This window comes from Xyrauchen texanus, chromosome 6, assembly GCF_025860055.1.
Source record: "Xyrauchen texanus isolate HMW12.3.18 chromosome 6, RBS_HiC_50CHRs, whole genome shotgun sequence".
NCBI lineage: Eukaryota > Metazoa > Chordata > Actinopteri > Cypriniformes > Catostomidae > Xyrauchen > Xyrauchen texanus.
The window spans coordinates 42,802,962-42,826,203 of NC_068281.1; the positions used below are offsets into that span (position 1 = coordinate 42,802,962).

The 23,242-nt window shown below is 42.2% G+C and overlaps 1 protein-coding gene across 1 annotated transcript; it reads right to left on the minus strand.

The window, feature by feature from the left end:
• Positions 1-785: 785 nt before the first annotated feature.
• LOC127645728 (zinc finger protein 135-like) lies at positions 786-21,869 on the minus strand. Its single transcript, XM_052129390.1, has 4 exons — positions 21,783-21,869; positions 21,275-21,686; positions 13,801-14,478; positions 786-976 (listed from the first exon to the last, which is right to left on the minus strand). Exons 1-4 carry the CDS (start codon positions 21,867-21,869, stop codon positions 786-788), a joined length of 1,368 nt encoding a protein of 455 aa, XP_051985350.1.
• Positions 21,870-23,242: the final 1,373 nt, after the last annotated feature.

The following is a 23,242-nucleotide window of genomic DNA, read 5'->3' on the forward strand; positions in this document are numbered from 1 at the left end:
ATAAATGATTAATCTACTTAATGTAATACTATTGCTTCTCACCAACATAATAGAATATTCCATTACTAAATGTTAGCATATTACCACATCATACAAGCTGATGCATAATTCGACAGCTGATTAAGGTTGACAGTTGAAGAAACAGAGACTCTCCACTAAAAATCACCTTGGTACCAGATGCTTAAATGTCATGGCAAAAATGGTAACAGTTGGCACTGAGAAAGTTATCATTTAATTTGTTTGCAGATGCCATTTGATTCAAATTCAGTCTTAGTTTGCAATGGATCAGGTTTCTAGACAGGTTTGGATCCCATATGCAGGAGTTTATTAAAATGACAGTTAAATATTACACCCAAAGCCTGTATGCACGTTTATAAGTGCAGGATTGGCAGACAAGCCAAACAATTGCAAAAAAAGCAATTCACAAACATGAGTGAAACAAATGAGGTAGAATATTGCATGAACAGGAGTAATCTTGCCAAAGTTTGCCAAATGATGCCACACTACCACACAATTAATGTAATGCTATTGCTGCTCTAAAACATAAAACCACCCAAGCTAAAGACTCCACAAATACATTTGTTTGGTGAACTAGTGCATTAACCTCTAAATTTCCTTTGTTGAATAAGCAAGCGCAAACTTAACTTCAGGTAATGTATTTTACAAAATTAGCTTTTTACATGAAATTGCTCTTTTGTGAGAAACGTAATCTTTGGGCTGAATCTGAATCTCGTTGGACCTGCAAATGAACTTCGATCACTGTGACAGGTTTGGACAATGAAATTCTAGTGACTCTTTAGAGTGCTTGATTGGATGAAATGCTTCCCACATGAAGTGCAGTGGTATGGCTTCTCTCCAGTATGCACTCTTTCGTGTCTTTTTAGGAGTCCTGAATTGGTGAAACCCTTTCTACAACATAAGCACTTGTAAGGTTTTTCTCCAGTATGGATCTTCTGGTGCAATTTCAGGATGCTGGCTCAAATAAAGGTACACCCACACTCAAAGCACACATGAACTTCCATATCACTGTGTGTTTTCTGGTGTTCTTGACAATAGTACAGCCATGAAAAACTTTCCTCAAAGAGGACACATGTACGGCTTCACATTGGAACTTTCAGTTTTTACTGCACTGATCACAGTTAAATGGTCTTCAGAACAGCAATGTTTTTTGAGAGCGTCTGCCACTGCAAACTACTCTCCACACTGAGGACAGGTGAAGGATTTTTTGGTCCCTATTTTTTTTTAGCTCTGTTGTTTCTACTCCATTTCTTTCAGTTCTTGACTTTCGTCTTTCACTTTCATCAAGTCAAGTAATTTTTGTTTGTGTAGCGCATTTCACATCACACATCGTTTCAAGGCAGCTTTACAGAAAATCATGCATTAACAGAAAATGAAACCATAATATATATAAAGTCTTAGTGTCATCATTGTGTAGTTTGATCAAGTATGATTGTGAATTGTGTATAAAAATAAATAATTATGTAATAATTGTATTTAGAAACCCAGTGAGCAAGCCGAAGGCGACTGTGGCAAGGAACACAAAACTCCATAAGATGTTGATTAATGGAGAAAAATAACCTTGGGAGAAACCAGAATCACTGTGGGGGCCAGTTCCCCTCTGGCTAACATCATGAATATAACGACAATATTACTTTTGTATAGTGCAGTGCAAGTTATGGTTTAAAATTATTGAACTAAGTAAGTGTTAAGGGCCAGTGTTTAAACAAAGATTGTCTAAGAACTGTAAGATTAGACTAATATTTTTGAAGTCAGTCATCAGTTTATCCTCTGAAGTCCATCGTAGTAGACTGAAGTGATGTCTGGCTGGCACTGGCTGCATTTAGTCATTGTTACTCAAGAGACACGTAGCAGTGGAGTCCAATACCAAGCAGGAATGGAGCTGGACCTGGCCGGTTCTGGTGACCTTGGGATAGCAAGGACAGGCTGAGATAACTGAAATTAACTTTTGTTTGATTTGACAATTCCTCGTTTACATAGACAAAGTGGTAGCAGTCTGCAATCTGCTAATGCAACTCCACAGATGCCAACATAATTATCTAGCTTATTCAACAGAATGTCGTGATCTATCGTGTTGAATGCAGCATTAAGGTCTAAAAGCACTAGAAGAGAAATGCAGTCAGATGATAAGAGCAAGTCATTTGTAACTCTGAAAAGTGCAGTCTCTGTACTGTGGTGGGGCCTAAATCCTGACTGAAATTCTTCATATATAGTATTTCTCTGTAGAAATTAAAATATTTGGGAGGACAATACCTTTTCTAGTTTTTGACATAAAAAGGAGATTTGAAATCAGTCTATAATTAGCAAGTTCTCCAGGATCAAGTTGTGGCTTCTTAATAAGTGGTTTGATAACTGCCATTTTAAAGTTTCTTGGGACTTGTTCTAAGGATAGTGAGGAGTTAATAATATTAAGAAAAGGTTCTGAGATTACAGGGAATATCTCTTTTAAGAGCTTAGTTGGCATTGGATCTAACCATCAGGTCTAAAATGAACATTAAATCTACAAAAATCAATTAAAAGTTAAAGTTTAGATGCTACATAAACGTGAAAACCAATGCAGAAAGTATTTTCATGTTAATCTAGTGCTATTAGCATTGTAGAGGTTGTATTTTTGTCTCTTTTTCTGTAAAATGTTTGTTTAACATTTTCACAGCTCCTAATATGTTTTTTAACTGGTCCAAGCCACCAAATCTAGAGATTTGCCTGAAATCTTAATGTCCCTCAGCAATCAGTAACGAAGAATCAAGAATGGACACCAACCTATTTGTTCCTTAGGATCTTCTTTGCTCATTACACATTCCGAACCACTCACGTACTCGCTCTGTTTAATCAAATACATTTTTACAATGGTATGTGGATTTGGCTCCTTGTGTGGATCCAATCTTCAGTCTTGTAGGATGATGACAATACACCCAGCATTTATTGGTGAATTGCTGTGGGAGGGGCTTCACTGGAGATGAGATTTGTGATTGGTGTGTGGATGAGAATTGCCCATTTTAAAAAGAGTTTCGAAAAAATGGGTGGAGAATTTGCTAATCCTACAATGGCAGTCTGTCAGGTTTTTTTTTATTTTGTACTTGTTCCTGAATAGCCAAAACCAGGGGCTTCGCCAAGGTGAAACAGAAATCCATCTTCCGGATGTAAATACATCAAAAAGACGTCTGGGTGATGTACAGCTATCAGGGTTCAACCGTGTTGGGAGAACAGTCTGAATTGGTTCATGATTCACACAATCATTTAGACGGCTCTAGCTCTGAATATTTTGGAGCGATTTCTAACATGTAAAACAGTAACGATATTTATAACATTAAATGTTATACCGTACCCTTAGTGCCTCCTGATGTTTTAAACTTACAAACACTTATTCATCTGAAACAATTCCCTCAGTTTGAGTTTTACCATCTACAACATATTTTTCGCTTAATTTGACATTTAACTTGGTTGTTACCTGGAAAACATTATATTGGTGTTGCTCTTCTAAAAAGCATTTTTCAGAGTAAATAATTAAAAGCAGTTGGGGATTTCAGGTCAATGGACAGTTTCCCCTATGGCTGAAAAAGTCTTCTAGCCTCTTATGTGACAAATAAATGTTGTGGTGGCAACATCCAAGTATAGTATCCGAGATGAGAGGCGTTTTAAGTGTTTGTCATTTTATAGAATTTTAGTCAAATGCTTTAACTATTTAAACAGAGTTATCCAATTTTGAAATGGATATTGAAAGTTTGTACGTCAATTTTGATGAACATTGAGATGGACAGCCTAGTCAATCACCATCATTAGGTGAAAACAGGGACCTATTGACATATAAAAAACAATTCAACACATCCATTAACAGTGCACGCCCTTTTATTTCTGTTGGATACTAATGACAATTACATGATAATTATTTTCAAGATAATTAGGAGAGGTTTGTTTGTCTTATATTAAAAATGAATACATTAAGGGTTTGCTGTTGGAAATACAGAGAAACAATGTAGTAGCCTTTAAAGATCTATATTTAAGATTACTATTTTCCAAGTATTTAAACACCAATAAGATACACTAAGCCAATAAAATGAACTACTGATCTATATGGCATCTTTTTTATTTAAGTCTCTCTTGCACTTTACAGTTTGAGTGATTGCTCCTGTACTGTACATATAAAGTCCTTTACATTTAGTCATGCAGCTAAATCTGCATAGCAGTAACTACAAAACAACATTTAATAAATATACTGACACAATAAGGCAGTTTTTACATGCTTGTGTGGTTTATTTATAAAGTTACTTGCAAGTTGCTACATAAAGACTACAGTGGTTGTCCCATTAATTAGGCATCATTGTTTATTTAGCAATAATGACCAATTGACTGTACATTTTCCCTTACATAGTTTAATGCCACAGAGTAGTTCCCACAGAGATGTCTCGTCCATTGTCATTAGCATTGCATTTATTTTTAACAAAAATAAACTGAACTGAGAAATAAACTTATGTTGTAATTGGTAAAATAAATAAGTCCTATTGCTACTCATACATCATAAATAAAATGTATTTATTAATTGTTCCATTAATGCCATATCATAATCAATTCCTATTTTTATCAAATGTAATCATAAAGAAAAGCATTGCTTCAAACTACTCACATACTCACTACTAATACATTCGGGACATATTTCATTATTCATTCGGAATTTCATTCCATTTATATTGGAATGGAGAATGAATATTTTGTTTCAAGTTGATCGTGACAGTTTCCATTTGGATCAGTTCAAGCGTCTTTTCAAGTTACATTATGTTGATCAGTTCAATGCCTTTATCCAGAATGATGTTCAGCTGAAATTCTTTCAACACGGCCAAAACTGTGAATTCTCATGTGCCTCTTTAGATGTCCTCTCTGGTTGAAACTCTTTTCACATGGAGGACAAGAATGTTTGCCATCCATTATTGGAGTTTTTGTTTGTGCAAAATCCTTCCCAGTCTGTGAACAATTATGACATTATCATGTTTCTGATACTGATGATTCTCCTCCATTGAGTTGACGACTTTCCATTTCCCCTTCGATAAGGTCTGAAATTAACATGAAATTAAATTCAGTAAAGACAAATGAGAATATTTGAAACTTTGAGAATATTCCAGGTTCTACACAAGTTAAACAGTTTTGTGGATTGCAAGACGTACGTACCTACGTACCTACATACATACATACATACCTACATACATACTTACATAAGTATATCCACACTGCCCTACTACATAGTATGCTGAATGCAATATTCCAATAGAGTAGTAGGTCCGAATTCTCAGGATTCATGAAACATTAAGCGAGAAATACCCAGATGACATACAGTAACGGGGTAAAAGGGAAAGGAAGAGGCGAGAACCGGACGAAGCATCAAAGTAATATTTAATTAAACAAAAACACACACACACACACACATATTGGGCAGCTGCCTGTAGCTCTCGCTCCATTGAACTGCCGCCTCTGGTGGCCTTTATCCCTCTAGTCGTCTTGATTAGACTGATAAGGGGCCGGAGGTACTTCATCACGGACACATACTATTTCCGGTAAAATTCTGAAGTTTGATCAACTTGATACTTTGATCCCAAAAATACCTCGGGAGCTGAGGCGATGTCACATTCAAAACACTGGATTTACAAGAATGGTGGAGAACTGCAAGTCGGACGACTCTCTTTAACTGTAAATGCTATATATACACACCATGAAAGTTGTTCCTTGTGCATAAATGGTGCTGAGTGAATATTTTCATGGTGGTTGTAATGAGATGATGGCCACATCCCTTGATGAAGTATGTTCGAAATCTATTCATACTACTCGCATGCATACCTAAAAGAACATACTGTTTTAACAGCCGAGAAGCGCATCCTCCGTCAAATATAGTCTGCAGGGAATCTGCATTTGCAGCACGCTTCAGTGATTAAGTGCTGATCTGTTGGTGACGCACACTAATAACATGCAGTTCCTGGACTGTTACGCCAAAATAAAAGCCAGATACAAATTACAATAACAATTTAATAGAGTAATGTGACATCCTAGTTTCAGCCAAGAATTTTCATTTCGGTTCATCACTAGTATCAGTTAAACTGGTTCAAACAGTTAGAATCTCATACGTGTTACACACCGGGGTGGAGCCAGGAGTTTTTCCAAAAGGGTGGCCAGGCAGGGGCAAGTGATCAGTCTGCGGTGGCACAGAAATGTTGGGCTGAGTGGATATAATGGGGCGGCTGTGGCTCAGGTGGTAGAGCGGGTTGTCGACTAATCATAGGGTTGGTGGTTCGATTCCTGGCCCACACGACTCTACATGCCGAAGTGTCCTTGGGCAAGACACTGAACCCCAAGTTGCTCCCAATGGCAGGCTAGCGCCTTGCATGGCAGCTCTTCTGTCATTGGTGAGAGTCGTCCGACTTGTCATTGGTGTGTGTGAATGGGTGAATGAGACGCAGTGTAAAGTGCTTTGAATACCGCTAAGTTTAAAAAGGTGCTATATAAGTGCAGACCATTTACCATACAATGACACCCGGAACGGAGAGGAAGAGTTTGGCAACCTTGGTGTGCACACATGTTAAGTTTGTACAGAGATGATTTCACCTATAAAGAACTAAATTATGCCAAAAAAAACAAAAAAAAAAAAAAGTGACTAAAACAGCATTGCGAGTGTGGTGGCCAGGCTTAGGTTCATGGTCACACCTGGCCACCCCCTAGCTCCGCCACTGATTCACACACATAAGTAAAGTTTTGACATTACTTATAATGCTATAAAATTTTGCAGTGTGAATTCTCACATAATCTTTATATGTGAAACTTTTTCTACCTTGTTCACATGTGTAAGGCTTCTCGCCAGTTTGAGTTCTTAAGTGTATATTAAAGTTCTCTGTGTGTTTTGGCTCCTGTTCTTCGAGTCTGTGAGCAACTAAAATACTTATTTCCAGCGATGGAATCTTGAGTTTTCTGATCCTGATGTTTTGCCTCCACTTCATTCAGTTCTTGACTTTCCTCTTTCAGCTCTATCATTTCTAAAACGAACATAAAATGGTCAAACTCCAATTCAAAAGTTACAAATGTAGAATGAAAGGAAGTTAAGAGTTGAAATTTCGAGAAGTTTTAGGTTCAATAGATAAAATTACAGATGTCACTCCAAAGGCAGCTGTGCATCCGGGTTCTTTTGAGCATCAATGGTGGATATGGGCAGCGCTGTAGTTTTATATACCACTTAAAAGATTATTAAATGTAAATATAGCCACAAGCGTCAATTTGTGGGGTCCAAGGAGGATTGAAAAATTGGGTAAAATTGGCTAAATTTGGCCTTAATTGCCAAGTTTGAAAGAACAGAACCTTTAAATGCTTTGGATACATTTGAATAGATTCATTTGTTCAAACCGTTTTGAGGGTTGTCTTAATTTATAGTGCACCCTAGCATTGTAAATCAATAAAAAGTGTCAACACTAATTAGATTCATTATTTAAATATATAATCCCCCTATTATCATAAATGGATGAAATTTGGCATTTGTCCTCAGACTGTCCTGGTACACAGTTTTGTGACATTTGTAATTTGTGCTCACAAGAAACATGGCCAAACATTTGAATAAGAGTAAACATTTGGCTTGACCGGAGGATTCAGAGGAAAGAAGTTTGATTCTAGCATGAACAGTTCTGGAGTTATGTGCAAAACGAAAATATCAATAGGGTTTCAGCAGCTGCTTGGACCCCTATTATACAATCATGTTTACTTTTATTAGTTATTATATAGGTATGATTAGAATAATTTGAATGTATTGAGCGCTCATAAAAGCAAATTTAGTATCCACATTAGGACATACACAGTAAGGTACTTCGGATGTTGAAAAAAAATACACCGATAATAATATAAAAAAATAACGTCACACACAAGTGATCATCAATCGTTTGATTACAGCTTATTTTTCAGTTTAATCCAATTCACAGTACTCATACACATGACTTGTTTCCAACTATCGAATCGGTTACTAATGTAACCTCGGTTCTCTCTAGATGAGGGAACGAGTATTGCGTAAGCTAGCTTACGCTACGGGAAAGATTCATCTTTTCTGAGATATTGAAGCCAAAAAATTATCCTTAATTTTGTATCCATTGTCAACGCAGTGCGGCAGCTGCAGACCTTGAGCGGGCTAGCTAGCGAGCTCAAAGGTTGCTCTGCGGCAACTGCTGCAGCCTATAGACGAGCTCGGGCGAACTTGCATCCAATGAGAGGCGTCCGCGCGCTCACTGCATCAAAGCCCGCCAAAATGGGCATGACTAGAGTGCATATAAGCGTAGTTCGTAGGCTGGAACCCTGGTTTTCATTGAATGAAGCGAAAAATCGCTCGTGGCGCGAGCACGGCCGGTTACACAATACTCGTTCCCTCATCTAGAGAGAACCAAGGTTACGTTAGTAACCGATTCGTTCTCTTACGAGAGGTTCTCTCGTATTGCGTAAGCTAGCTTACGCTACGGGAACCCTTTGTTAACGCCGTGCGCGCCAAGCATCCACTGCATGAGCCCCAGGGAATTAAGGGGGACCCGGGGGAGCCCTTGTGTGTGTGTAGTACATAAGCACATAGACAGAGCGGCGGTGCCGGTCTGTGTGGAATGTGTCCCATTAATGCAGCTCACCAGGGGAGCTGTAGCGTATTAAACCGCTAGCAGTTTAGCCTGCAGAGCGGGTACTTCCAGATTGTAAAATCTGACAAAGGTGGAGGGGGAAGCCCAGCCCGCTGCCACACATATGTCGTGAATGGAAATCCCGCTGGACCATGCCCACGAGGAGGCCATGCCTCTAGTGGAGTGAGCCCTAATGCCTAGCGGGCATGGTAGGTCTTTTGACACGTACGAGGCAGCAATAGCGTCCACTATCCATCTGGACAGTGTCTGTTTTGAGGCGGCGAGACCTTTGGTGCGCCCTCCAAACGAAACGAAAAGCTGCTCAGAGCGTCTGAAAGATGCGGAGCGCGCAGTATACAATCTCAGTGCTCTGACTGGACAAAGGAGATTGGCGTTGCGTTCGCTATCAGGTGCTGGTAGCGCCGACAAGGAAATGATCTGTGCTCTGAAAGGAGTACCGATCACCTTGGGGACATAGCCGTGTCTCGGCTTTAAAATGACCTTGGAGTCACTTGGTCCAAACTCAAGACACGCAGCGCTAACAGACAGCGCGTAAAGATCTCCCACCCGTTTAACTGATGATAGGGCAGTTAGAAAAACGGTTTTAAGTGAGAGGTGTTTCACATCCACGGATTGAAGCGGTTCGAAGGGAGGGGCTTTCATAGCTTCGAGAACTATAGAAAGGTCCCAGATAGGAACCGATGGGGGGGCGCGGAGGGTTCATCCTTCTAGCTCCCCTGAGGAAGCGGATGACCAGCTCGTTTTTACCCTGTGACTGGCCGTGCAGGGGTTCAGCAAACGCCGCGACGGCCGCCACGTATACTTTGAGCATGGACGGGGATCTGCCCTTATCCAGCAGCTCTTGTAAAAACACGAGCAGCGGCGACACCCCACATGTCCGTGAGTCCAGGTCTCTGTCGGTGCACCATTTTGAAAACACAGACCATTTTGACGCATAGAGTCTTCTCGTGGAGGGGGCTCTAGCGTGTATGATGGTGTTTATTACTCCTTCTGGCAAAGCGACGAGTAGTCGTTGATCACCCACGCGTGTAGCGCCCAGCGCTCTGGGTGGGGATGCCAGATCGTGCCGCGAGCTTGCGAGAGGAGATCTGCTCTCACTGGGATGGGGCACGGGGCTGTCAGTGACAGCTGCGTAAGCTCCGGGAACCATGTTTGATTCTCCCAGCGCGGGGCTATGAGGAGCACCGAGTGGCGCGTTTCCCTGATCCTCTGCATTACCTGTGGCAATAGCGAGACGGGAGGGAAGGCGTAAAGCGGGCGGTTGGGCCAGTCCTGGGCCAGCGCGTCCTCGCTTTTCGAGAAAAATATTGGGCAGTGAGAGTTCTCTTCTGACGCAAAGAGGTCTATCTCTGCTCTGCCGAATATGCACCATAACGTCTGGACTGTTTGAGCGTGCAGGGACCATTCCCCTGGGGGAATATTGTCTCTGGACAGTCTGTCTGGGCCGTCGTTCAGGTGGCCTGGCACGTGCGTCGCCCTCAGCGAGCGCAGGTGGCACTGGGACCAACTCAGTATGCTTTTCGTCAGATGGAAGAGGTTCCTGGATCTGACACCGCCCTGACGGTTTAGATAGGATACCACAGATCTGTTGTCAGAACGGACCAGGACGTGGTGACCCTGAATGACCGGGAGGAAGCGCACGAGCGCGTACTCGACCGCTATCATTTCCAGACAATTTATGTGAAGGAGCTTTTCCTGAACTGACCATAGGCCAAAAACCGGAGAGCCCTCGCAGACCGCGCCCCAACCCGTGTTGGACGCGTCTGTCGAAATGACTTTTCGGCGAGATACAGCTCCCATCGTCACTCCCCGCTGGTACCATTCGGCCACTGTCCAGGGCTGCAGAGCTGAGATACAGGTCTGAGTCACTCTGATCGGCTGGCGGCCTGTGGCCCAAGCCCGGCGAGACGCGCGGGTGTTTAGCCAATGCTGAAGCGGGCGCATGCGCAGTAAACCCAGCTGAAGTACTGCTGCGGCTGAGGCCATGTAACCTAGCACTCTCTGAAATTTTTTCAGAGGCGTGAGGCTGTTCATCTGAAAGGACGCGGCTAGTCGCTGAACACGGCGCGCGCGCTGTGTAGATAAGCGAGCCGTCATTGCCACGGAGTCTAGTTCTATTCCAAGGAAGGAAATTGCCTGACTGGGCTGTAGTGAGCTCTTGGTCCAATTGACTGCAAGGCCCAAACAGTTCAGATGACTGAGGAGAACTGTCCTGTGAGACAGGAGCTCCGTATGTGATTGTGCCAAAATCAGCCAATCGTCCAAATAGTTCAGAATTCGCAAACCCTGACTCCGCAGGGGTGCGAGCGCCGCGTCCATGCACTTCGTGAAAGTACGGGGTGCTAAGGACAGGCCGAACGGAAGGACGGTGTATTGATAAACCTGGCCGTCGGCGAATCTCAAGAATGGCCTGTGACGGGATTTATCTGAATCTGAAAGTATGCATCTTTCAGATCGAGAGAAATAAACCAGTCCCCCTGGCGCACATGCGCGAGGAGTTTGCTGGATGTAAGCATTTTGAACGGTCTTTTTGCAAGCGCTTTGTTCAAAACCCTGAGATCTAATATTGGTCTGAGGCTGCCGTCTTTCTTGGGGACAAGAAAATAACGGCTGTAAAACCCCGACTCGCTCAGAGGCGGCGGCACTCTCTCTATGGCCCTTTTACACAGAAGGTTTGCTATTTCTGAACAAAGCATGCATGCTGCTTCCGTGTTCACAGTAGTTTCGAGCCGCGCTCTGAAGCGAGGAGGACGGCGATCGAACTGTAGCAAATAGCCCTGATTTATTGTGCTTAACACCCATTCGGATATCCCTGGAATATCTTCCCACGCTTTGAAGCGTTATGTTAGAGGGTGAATGGCCAAATCGCCCTGATTGCTGCACACAGCGCGCTGAACAGAATGTGTGAGCGCGCTTAGTGTGTTTATGCAAGACTGCTCGCAGACAGCAGAGACAGGCTGTTCTGTGAGTGACTTCCCGATTGGGGTAAATGGGGAAAGAGTCACATCTGATAAGTGATGTGCGAGCATAATCACGGGCACGGGACTTACATGCGGAGAGGTGTTTGCTGGCCGTGTGACACAGCGGGCAGAGGAGGGGCGCGCGCACGGGCTCGTGGGCGCGTTTATTAACTCTAACACTCGAGCGGTTCGTAACCGCTTTATGTGAGTGTGCTCTGATAGGGACACGGGATGTGTAATGCTTGTGTGTAGGGGTGAACACTGGGTTGTGGGCACATTTTCTACACATAGGGCATGTTTGCTCTTTACAAGATTTCTTTGGGTCGCCGTGAAAACGGCGTTTGAGCGCAGGCAAGCGGGTGTTAACACCGGCTTGTTGGCTGCTGAATCTACCACTGTAGTAGCCTGAGAGAAGGGGACTGACAGGGGGCGAAGCTTTGACGGTGGTCCGGCCGCGGCGGGACTGATCCGTCGTTTTGTCAACAAAGCTAGGAGGACTTCGGTTGTTCAGGTTTCAGCGCGATTCTAGGCCGAGACCCGTGGGGCGGCTGTCTGAACGCGATCGAGGGCAGCCGCCCTGTCGACGCTGAGAAGCCTTGCTTTGCTGAACTTGCCGCTGTGAAGAGGCTCGTACAGGAGGCTCACGTGGGCGGCCTGCAGAGGAGTTAGCGCCGTCGAGTCTGTTGGGTGCCTGCTCAGGGGGCGGTGACCACTCGAGCCTGAGGCGGTCGACGGCCTGTGTGAGGAAGCGTGTTAGTTCCCCTTCGACTCCGGCGCAGGTCCTGCTGGATTCCTGGGCCGAGGAGGAGGCGTGTGAGCCTCGCTGTCCGAAGCCACTCCTCGCTGTCCGAAGCCATGATGGAACAGCCCTTATCCTCCGCTTCTTCGTCCGAGATGGCAGCAGAGCAGCCGCTCGGCGGCAACTGCGCGTCCCGGGTGGGCGGGGAGGGTGAAGGCGATGCTCGAGGGATGGGCTCCGGCGAGGCAATCGCTTCTACCACTGGTTCCGGCAGCCTTTGAGAGCGGCGCTTTTTTCTGCGAGGCTGAATAGAAGGCGGCGCGGCAGCTTCGGTCCTGAGCGCTTTGAGTCGAGCCCGCAGGGTCGACATCGGCGGCTCCTCGCAGAGATCGCATCCGCCTTCAGCGAGGGCGAGCTCTGCATGCCCCAGTCCCAGGCAGAGAGCGCAGATGATGTGGCGGTCTCCGGTGCTGAGAGGGGCGCGGCATGAGGCGCAAGTGGAGCGAAGCATCTTTAAAAAGACGCTCGTACTCTTTTGTGAAGTTCTTAAGAACTAGCTTGCTTTAAAAAGGATACGTCGCCGGATGGCGTAGCTCGCAGGACGGCTGAAGGTGGCGAAGACGGCCGGCTTCTTTGAGTGTTGATGTGTAGATGTGTAAAGTCTTATAAATGATGCAGGTGCTGGGCAGCAGGTGATTTCGCTTTCTCTCACTAGTGCGGTTCAGAATGTCGGCTTTGTGAAGATGTTTCACATGATGGTTGAACCACTCCATAGTATTTTAAAATAGCAAATTCTCATGTAAAATTTAAATGGGATGCTCGCGCAACGATGGAATGACGTAAGCCCGAATTAATCGCGCATTTAATCCTCTCTACATTAGTCACGAGAGCTCACATTTTAAGGAGTGCTCGCACTAATCCCGTCACTGGTCTGGAGCTCATGATTTTTATATTTTTCCTGATCCAGCGATCACAATGGAAATTTGAAGACTTCTTAATCTGCAATAATCTTTCGAAAAATGTATATTCTTATATTTAAACTCTTTTCCTCTGCGCCAAAAGAGGAATCTCAATAATGTGATCTAGAATGATGCTTGTGTATGTTGCCATGTTGTCACAAGTTCTGTTTAGCACCTTGTTGAGGTTAAATGGCTCATAACAGAATCTGATCTGTTGGGGTTCCTTAATGGTCTGTAAGGTAGTGTGATGATGTGCACTATGATTATGGGCCATGTTAAAGCTATACATTAATCCAATTTGTTGGTGAAATGCACAAAATTACAAAAAAAAAATTGTGCCACATGCTACTTTTTGCTAAACATGTGTTCTTTTCAATGAAACTGGCCAGTTGGGAGAGATTTCATGCTTGGGGTTTTTTTAAACACAACTTTTTTCACTTTTACATCTTTGGACAAAGCTTTTAAAATGTGAAGTCATACATCATTACCTGGTGTGTTGACATCTCCAGAATGAATTGTTTGGTGGTCATCCAGGTCACAGGCTTTAGTAAAGGTTTTTCCACAGTCAAGGCACATATGGACACTCACATCTGTATGTCTTTCCTGGTGCTCTTTATAATGGTCAAGCTGTAAGAAGCTCCTTCCACAAAGAGAACACAAGTAAGGCTTCTCATCTGCATGGACTTTTAGGTGTCTTTTCAGGTGTGATGAACAAAAAAATGTTTTACTGCAAAGATCACAGTTAAATAGTCTTTCTCCAGAGTGATAGCGCAGATGAACTTTGAGATGTGATGCCCGAACAAAACTCTTGCCACACTGAGAACAGTGGTGTAACTTCTCTCCAGTGTGAATTCTCATGTGTCCTTTAAGGCTGTCTTTACGTGTGAAAGTCACTCCACACTGTTGGCATTTGTAAGGCTTCTCTCCTGTGTGAGTTCTTATGTGGATATTAAAGTGTCCTTTATGTGTGAAACTCTTTCCACACTGAGGGCAGGTGAAATATTCTTTTGGTTTTGTTCTTATAGTTCTTTTTTCAGAGAATTTCTTTTTAGTCTGTGAGCTACTGGAAGAATTTTCTCCTTTGATGGAATCATGAGTTTTCTGAACCTGATGTTTCTCCTCCACTTCATTTAGTTCTTGATTTTCCTTTTTCTGCTCCAGCAGGTCTAAAATGAACAAACTTGTCAAAACTTTATTCAAAAGGCACAAATGAGGAATGATCATCAACTAAGGTATGTGACATGTATCAAAAGGTGCAATGTTAAATGTAAAAATAATATTCTACTGTTACGTGAGAGTAGTATTAGCACTCCAAGCACAACAGCAATGATTAACAAAATTAAACCTAAAAGGGCTGCTGTTTGTAGCAACTTAATAGAAGCTTTAAGCTAAAAAAGTGCAATAAAAGTACTGTTAACCACAGATCTTATTTGATTTATAAATCATAAATATGCTCAGTACAGCCACTACTGAGAAGCATATTACACAGTCCGTGTAGGGCACCAGCTCCCTAAGTGGGCACCATCTTACCCTAGGGGTGCACCAGAAACTCCAACATCTGCTCTTTCTAGCATGTTATCCGTTATTGAAGGATCCGATAGCAGTGGTGGAACATCACATTAGATTATCGCTTTGTACACACCCTTACCTCCACGCCGCCACCCCCCAAACCCCACCACCAATGATCAAGGAACTCTTGTGTAGGGAATCAATTTGACCAGTGCTGGTCCTGAATATGCGGTTCTAAAATCCAATGGAAATTCCTGAGGGAACACATGGCAAATTAGCATACAATTTGACATCATTACTCTTTTTGCAACGGCTCTGTTGAGGAATAATAATGTTGTCACTACACCGTTTACACCCTCAATTCCAAAAAAAGTTTAACACGGTATGGAAAATGCTAATAAAAATTTGTGATTTGTAAATTCTATTCTCCCAGTTCTCCAATGAAGCTCTACAACACATTATTTGATGTTTTTCTATGTGAATTAAATCTTTTATTTTTGAAAATATACATTAAATCAGGTGATTGCAACATGGTGCAAAAAAGTTAAGACAAGCAATTTAGGACTAATAACAATCTGAAGAGTTGTAATAAGTTGATATTAAACAGGAGAGGCAATAGTGTTAGACTTTCAAGAGCAAGGATGGGTCAAGGCTCACCAATTTGCCAACAGATGCATTAACAAATAATTCAACACTCTGAAAACAAAGTTCCCCGATGACATATTGGAAGTATTTTGGGCATTTCACCATCTACAGTGCACAATATTGTTAAAAGGAATCAGTTCAAATATTGATGAGTACAGGGCAAGGCCGAAAACCAATTCTAAATGCGTGAAATCTCCGATTCCTCAGACATCACTGTCCAACAAACCACCATGCGTCTATAATGGATGTAGTAACTTAGGGCTCATGGGCTCGGGAATACTTTGATTAACCTTTGTCAATCAACACTAATAGCCGCTGCATCCACAGATGCGAGTAAAGGGTTTACAATGCAAAGCAGAAGCCATTCATCAACACTGTCCAGAAGCGCCGCTGAGTTCTCTGGGCACGATCTCATCAGAGATGGAAAGTAGAACAGTGGAATCTTGTTGCCAAATGGGCCAAAGAGACAAAAAGAACAATCAAAGCTGTTATCAGCATCAGGTCCAAAAGCCAGTGTCTGTTATGGTATGGGGGTGTGTCAGTGCCCATGGCATGGGTAAATTGCATATCCATGAGGGCACCATTAATGCAGAAAGATATTTAAAAATTTTGGAGCAATATACACTGCCATGCAGACGCTGTCTTTTTCAGTGATGTCGCCGCATTTTCAAGCAAGACAACGTCAAGCCACATACTGCCTGAATTACAAGTGCAAGGCTATGCAAGCAGAGAGTAGGTGTGCTAGATTGTCCGTGTACACACTACAAAGTTTCAGGAGAGACAACTGCATTTAAATGCGGGAGTGAAGCCCCTAAATTTTTATTCCGTGTGTACGGTATGCAGGACTGATTCCCAGCGATTGACAAGTGATAGCCATAGCAATGCTGCAGCATCTTGCACCTGTGAACAAGAAACATGAATGCCACTGGTTTAACCCTGCAATGGTTAAAGGGGCAAGGAGGCGGTGGGAAACGGCTGAAAGGTCAACAAACTTTTATTATCAAACATAAAAAAAACACTGACACGCATGCAGCGTGGCCACGTGTGTCTCTCTCGAACTGGCGTCTCCGGCCCCTCTTCATCTCTCTCTCCCACTGATCATCCGATTCAATGCCGGTCATGCACCCTCACTGCCCGGCCACGCCCTCCTCCTCGTCACATATCGGGAGGGGAGATGCTGTCTTTCCAGCCATTCTGTCAGCTGGTGGTCCACCCCAGAAACACTGTCTCCCAGTCCTCAACTGCTCCTCCACCCTCTGCTCGATCAACAGCTCGATCGCCCTGGTGGACGGAACCACTCTTCTCCTTCTTGGCGGCCGGCAGCAGCGAGGACTCCACAACAGTGCATCCCTCCTCCCTCCCAGGCTTCGCCACCACTGTAACAGTTATGGAGGAGGCGGGAACTGGCTGAACAGTCAAAGTTTTAATGCAAAACTCAACATAAAACCGAAGGACACACACATACACACATGAAGTGCATGAGTCTCTCTCTCTCGAACTGGTGTCTCCGGCCGCCCTTTATCTCACTTTAATTCAGTGCCGGCCCGGCCATGCACTCCTCCTCGTCACAAACCTGTTTTGAGTTTGCTGTTTTTTAGCAAAGAGATCATCCACCAGATATGTATTATTATCCGGCAATGTTAATTGGCTGTCTTTGACAATATTGCTGCGTTTTTTGTATGTGCATCCAAGTGGTTTTTGTTAAAAAGCATGCACTCTCTCTGGACTGTAATGTACCGTTATCCCGAGACCACAAGGCTGATGAGAAAACTACAGTGGAGAGAGACTGGAATATCCAGTGGCAACAAAAGTATTTGAACCCTTTGGAATTTACTTGTTTAAAAATGTGATCTCATCTTCATCAAAGTCACAAGTATAGACAAACAATGTGCTTAAGCGAACAACATAAAAAATTATAGTCTTTTGTGTCTTTATTGAACACCCATTAAACATTCACAGTGCTGTGGAAAAAGGTAACCCTTGGATTTAATATCTGGTCGATCCTCCTTTGGCAGCAATAACCGCAGCCAAGCATTTCCTGTAGCTGCAGATCTTCCTAAATAATCTGCCATTCTCTAGTGTATTTACTTCAATGTTAATGGGCCTTGTCCTGCTGCACAACCCAACTTCTACTGAGCTTCAGGTGACACACAGCCACACCTATATTATCCAGTAGGATGTCTTGATAAACTTGGCAATTAATTTTCACCTCGATGATGGCAAGTAGTCCAGGCCCTGAAGCAGCAAAGCAGCCCAAAATCATAATACTCCAACTATCGCACTTCAATGTTCAGGTGATGTTTTTATTTTTGGATGCGGTGCCCTTTTTACGCCATACATAGTACTGCATGTTCTTCACAAACAATTCAACCTTAGTTTGATCAGTCCACAAAATGTTTTACCAGTAGTGTTGTGGAGTTAAGTTGGCCATTTGCAAACTTCTGGCATGCAGCAATGTTTTTGTTGGAAAGCAGTGGCTTCCATCGTGGTGTCCTATCATGGACACCATCAATGTTTAATGTTTTCCATATAGTAGACTCATGGAGAGAGATGTTAACTACATTTACATTTACTCATTAGGCAGACACTTTTATCCAAAGCGACTTACAAAAGAGGAAAAACATCAGTGAATCATCTTAGGGAGACAGTGGTATGAAAAGTGCCATATTACAAAGTTTCACTATCGTCAGAATAGTATACAAAACAGATTTAAGTGCAACAAGAAATGTAAATAATATTTATTTATTTTTATTTTTATTTTTTTGTGGCCGGTTAAGTGCTTTTGGAAAAGATGTATTTTTAGCCGTTTTTTGAAGATAGAGAGTGAGTTAGCTTCCCGGATTGAGTTGGGAAGATCATTCCACCACCGTGGTATGATGAAACTGAAAGTCCGGGAAAGTGTTTTGGTGCCTCTTTGTTTTGGTACGACAAGGCGACGTTCCTTAGCCGACCGCAGGCTTCTGGTGGGAAAGTAGCTCTGCATAAATGTTTTTAGGTATGCTGGAGCAGACCCAGTGACTGTTTTGTATGCCAGCATCAGGGCCTTGAATTCAGTATGTGCATGAACCGGCAGCCGTTCCAGTAACTAGTTCCAGTAATTCCTTCTAGTCTTTAGCCATCACTAAATGGTTCTTTTGTTACCTCATTGAGAATTCTGTGGTGTACCCTTTGAGTCATCTTGCTGGATGGACAATTCTAGGGAGATTAGCCACAGTACTAAATAGTCTCCATTTATAGACAATTTGTCTAACTGTGGACAGACGAATATCGAAGCTTGTCAAGATACATTAGTAACCATTTCCAGCTTTATGCAAAGCAACAAACATTGATCGTAGGTCTTCTGGAATCTGTTTTTTGCAAGGCACGGTCCATGTCAGCAGATGCTTGCGAATAGCAAAATCTAAATGTTTGAGTGCTTTTTACAAGTCAAAGTAGCTATAACTCACACCTCCAAACTCATCCAAATTCTTCCACTAATTAGCTTTTGCTGTCATCATTAGCTCAGTGGTTCACATGCTTTTTCCAACCTACACTGTGAATGTTTGAAAGATGTATTCAATATGTACAAGAACAATACAATCATTTGTGTGTTATTGGTTAAAACACATCGTGTTTCATCAATATTGTAACAGTTTTTTGTGATCCGATCAAATGTGGTCAGCACTTATTACAGGTCTAAACGGGGTCTAAAACACAAAAACCACTTATGAAAGTGGTCAAACACGCATATGATTGTGCTTAAACTTAAGTTTAAACTTTGCCATGATTGGAAAATTGAAAAAAGTGGATACATACACAAACACGAGAACTACACGGATCTTCTTTAGTGTGTCTGAAATCAATATGCAGGGATACATATGAGAAGCACGAACATCTGCAGCTCAGGTTGATACAGGTAATCCACTAAAATAAACTTTTTGCATGTGAGTTTCTCCTGTACTGACTGATCTCCCAGCACAACTTCTTTATTGCACGCTGTCATAAAAAACGATTCTTTCCTTACACTTCACAGCAGATGCACTGGAGGACAGATAATATATTAAACATATGAGGTTTTAAAGATAGATAAGATGCAATCGTGATCGCGCTTGACGGCTATGCGCAACGCTTTGTGTAATCCCACAAGTTTGATCGTACATATGAAAGAGATGACAGAAAATCCTGCTCGAAAGTTTGCTTTTGTGCTTAGATTACATTTCATCTAGATCTGGGATAAATAGCGTGTTTGTCTTTTCTGACTTTGTTGCGCTATAATGTCATGCAGCAACACACTGACATAGTGATTGATGTATGTCATCTTGAAACGGTGTCCCATCTCTCCAGAAAAGCGACCAGGTGTAAACAGTGATGTGTCTCAACTGACTACATGTGATCGGATCATCTGAGACGCATCTTAACACCAGGTGTAAATAGGGTCTTCGATGAAGATCATACCAGATTTTAAGACAAATTTATATATACACACACAGGTAATTCCAAAGGGTTCACATACTTTTTCTTGGCATTGTACAAGTGAACGAAGACAAATAGCTCAGTTTGAGTGATTTGCACCAGGAGAAGATGGGCACATCACACACTACTGATCATGTCATTAACAACTTGTTGTTCGGTTCTGTCCACTGCGTGGAAATTCGGAAAATGCGGTTGTCACTACATTAATTGTTTGAGTTAATTTGGTTGTAGAATGCGGTTGTCATTCCCGTAAATTAACGAAATGTGTGTGAACAGAACAGGATTAAGCACTAAAAGGGTGAACTGATAACCGTATTTAACTGCAGTGTGTATGTGGAAATTAGCCTGTCTGCAGTCCTGACCCGTCTCCAATTAAGAATGTGTAAATTGAAGTGCAAACACAGCAACGAAGGCCCCTTAAATCTGCGCAGCTGAAGACCTGCATAATGGATGAATGGGGGAAATTCCATTTGCTAAACTTAGACTTGTGTCTTCAGTGCCCGAACGCTTAAGTGTTATGATAAGAAATGGTGATGTTACACGGCGGTAAACACTCGACTGTCCCAAATATATTGGAGAATGTTCCAATCATCTGGTGTGAATAAAATTCACAAAAAAATTTGTTGTGGTGGTTTCAAGAACAGGCTGAACAGAATAAAATCACTCCTTTTTGTTTTTATTAGCATTTTCCATACTCTTTGGAGTCTCAAGCTCAAAGCGTCAATTAAGGATGATAAAAGAAACATTGCACTCTTAACAGGAATGGAGTTCAATTATGAACTTCCACCTTCAAAAAACATTTCCATGCCCCTCACACCCAGACCCATGAGGGAAGAGCATGGGGCCATTGAACCTCACCCATGATACCTGGACCTAACCCAGTCTCATATTCCCCACTGCACCACGAGGACGCCAGATTCCCCTTTCTTTTATCAACAAATAATCGGCCTGGGCATCTCAAAAGTATCGCAAGCTTAGAGACCATTGGTACAAATGGTTTCTAGGATTTACTTAGGCTTATGATGCTTTTGGGAAATGCAGCACAGGCCGATATGTCTACCTTGCTATACAAGCGTACTTTAAAAAAAGCTAAGTGCTAGTGCATGAAACGAAACAGCGTTCGAAAAAACAAGTATAACCTAGCCATACCGATGTTTGATGACGAGGACAATAATGATGAAACACATGGTCTTTATCCCGAAGAATGTTCTTAGATGAAATCTACATACTTGGGAGAGATTTCATGCTTGGAATTTCTCTGAATTTCATGTAATTAATGTTGGAACGGAAAAAACTTCGACAAACTGCGACAACTTTGGACAAAGCTTTTAAAGTTGTGAAGTAGTACATTATTACCTGTTCTGCGGACATCTCCAGAATGAATTCTTTGATGGTTTTCCAGGTCACAGACTTTAGCAAAGGTTTTTCCACATTCAAGGCACATATGGGCACTCACGTCTGTATGTTTTTCCTGGTGCCGTTTACATTTGTCCAGCCGTGAAAAACTTTTTAGACATACAGCACACCAGTAACGAGTCTCATTTGCATTCATTTTCTTGCATCTCTTCAGGTCTGAGGCCGGAAGAAAGGTTTGACTGCTCTGATCACAGTTAAATGGTTTGTTTCCAGAGTGATAGCGCAGATGATTTTTGAGAGTTGAAGCCCATGTGAAACTCTTGCCACACTGAGAACAGTGGTGTAATTTCTCTCCTGAATGAATGTTCATGTGACCTTTCAGGATTTCTTTACGTGTGAAACTCTTTCCACACTGAAGGCATGTGAAAGGTTTTTCTCCAGTGTGAATTATCAAGTGTCTCTTCAGGCCATCACTGCGTGTGAAGATCTTTCCACACTGAATACATGCAAAAGAGCCTTTGGTTCTTTGAGGTCTTTTCCGAATGCATTTCTCCTCCACATCATTCAGTTCTTGACTTTTCTCTTTCACTTCCATCAGGTCTAAAATTAACCTATTAAATTGTAAAAATGAAAACAAATCAAGAGGACCTCCAATTTATTGCCAGAAACAGGCCAAGTGTCTATTTTTATTTGATCGTTAATTGAAGTGTTTACTTAGTGCTATAAAAATTAATTATTAATATAAAAATATTATATCAAAAATATAATAATATATCTAAACATTTGATAAGTGAAGGCACATTTTAAGCATAATGTCAAGATTATCTTCATAATTAGCCTTAATTTATCTAGTTTTAGATTTTGGTGAAAAAAAAAGAAAATATCCAACAAGAAAAACAGCAAGAAAGATCATTTTACTTGTTTTAAGGATGTCAAGATATTTTATTGGAAAAGTTAGACAAAAATAATACTAAACGTTTTTGCAGTTTATGACTTGCATACAATGTTATGACCATTTAGGACCAAATTTTTAACTATGACTGTTATATATATATATATATATATATTTTAGGGCTGTCGATTTAATGCGTTAATTCAGTGCGATTAATTTTACCAAAAATAACACGTTAAAAAAATGTACGCAATTAATCGCAATGCCCACGGACAATAATAAGGAAGATTCCTGAGAAATGCAAGCTTGTAGTACCACCTGTTTACTCCAGAGGGCAGTAAATGAAATTTCAGCTGTACGAGCAACACACAGTTTATTACAGTGAAGAAAACACTTCAGTAGGCAGAACAACACATACAGTGGGTATGGAAAGTATTCAGACCCCCTTAATTTTTTCCCTCATTATTGTACACACAGCACCCCATATTGACAGAAAAACAGAATTGTTGACATTTTTGCACATTTATTAAAAAAGAAAAACTGAAATATCACATGGTCCTAAGTATTCAGACCCTTTGTTCAGTATTTAGTAGAAGCACGCTTTTGATCTAATACAGCCATGAGTCTTTTTGGGAAAGATGCAACAAGTTTTTCACATCTGGATTTGGGTATCCTCTGCCATTCCTCCTTGCAGATCCTCTCCAGTTCTGTCAGGTTGGATGGTAAACGTTGGTGGACAGCCATTTTCAGGTCTCTCCAGAGATGCTCAATTGGGTTTAAGTCAGGGCTCTGGCTGGGCCATTCAAGAACAGTCACGTAGTTGTTGTGAAGCCACTCCTTCGTTATTTTAGTGGTGTGTTGGAAGGTGAACCTTCGGCCCAGTCTGAGGTCCAGAGCACTCTGGAGAAGGTTTTCGTCCAGGATATCCCTGTACTTGGCCGCATTCATCTTTCCCTCGATTGCAACCAGTCATCCTGTCCCTGCAGCTGAAAAACACCCCCACAGCATGATGCTGCCACCACCATGCTTCACTGTTGAGACTGTATTGGACAGGTGATGAGCAGTGCCTGGTTGTC

Bases quoted from the DNA above. Each gene is read 5' to 3' on its own strand.
- LOC127645728 (XM_052129390.1), bottom strand. From the start codon at position 21,869: ATGGAAGTGAAAGAGAAAAGTCAAGAACTGAATGATGTGGAGGAGAAA. The intron at 21,687-21,782 runs GCATGTATTCAG...ACATGCCTTCAG, and splicing joins AAAGAACCAAAGGCTCTTTT to TGTGGAAAGAGTTTCACACG. The intron at 977-13,800 runs GTAATGATGTAT...CCTTTATTTGAG, and splicing joins TGGAGATGTCAACACACCAG to CCAGCATCCTGAAATTGCAC.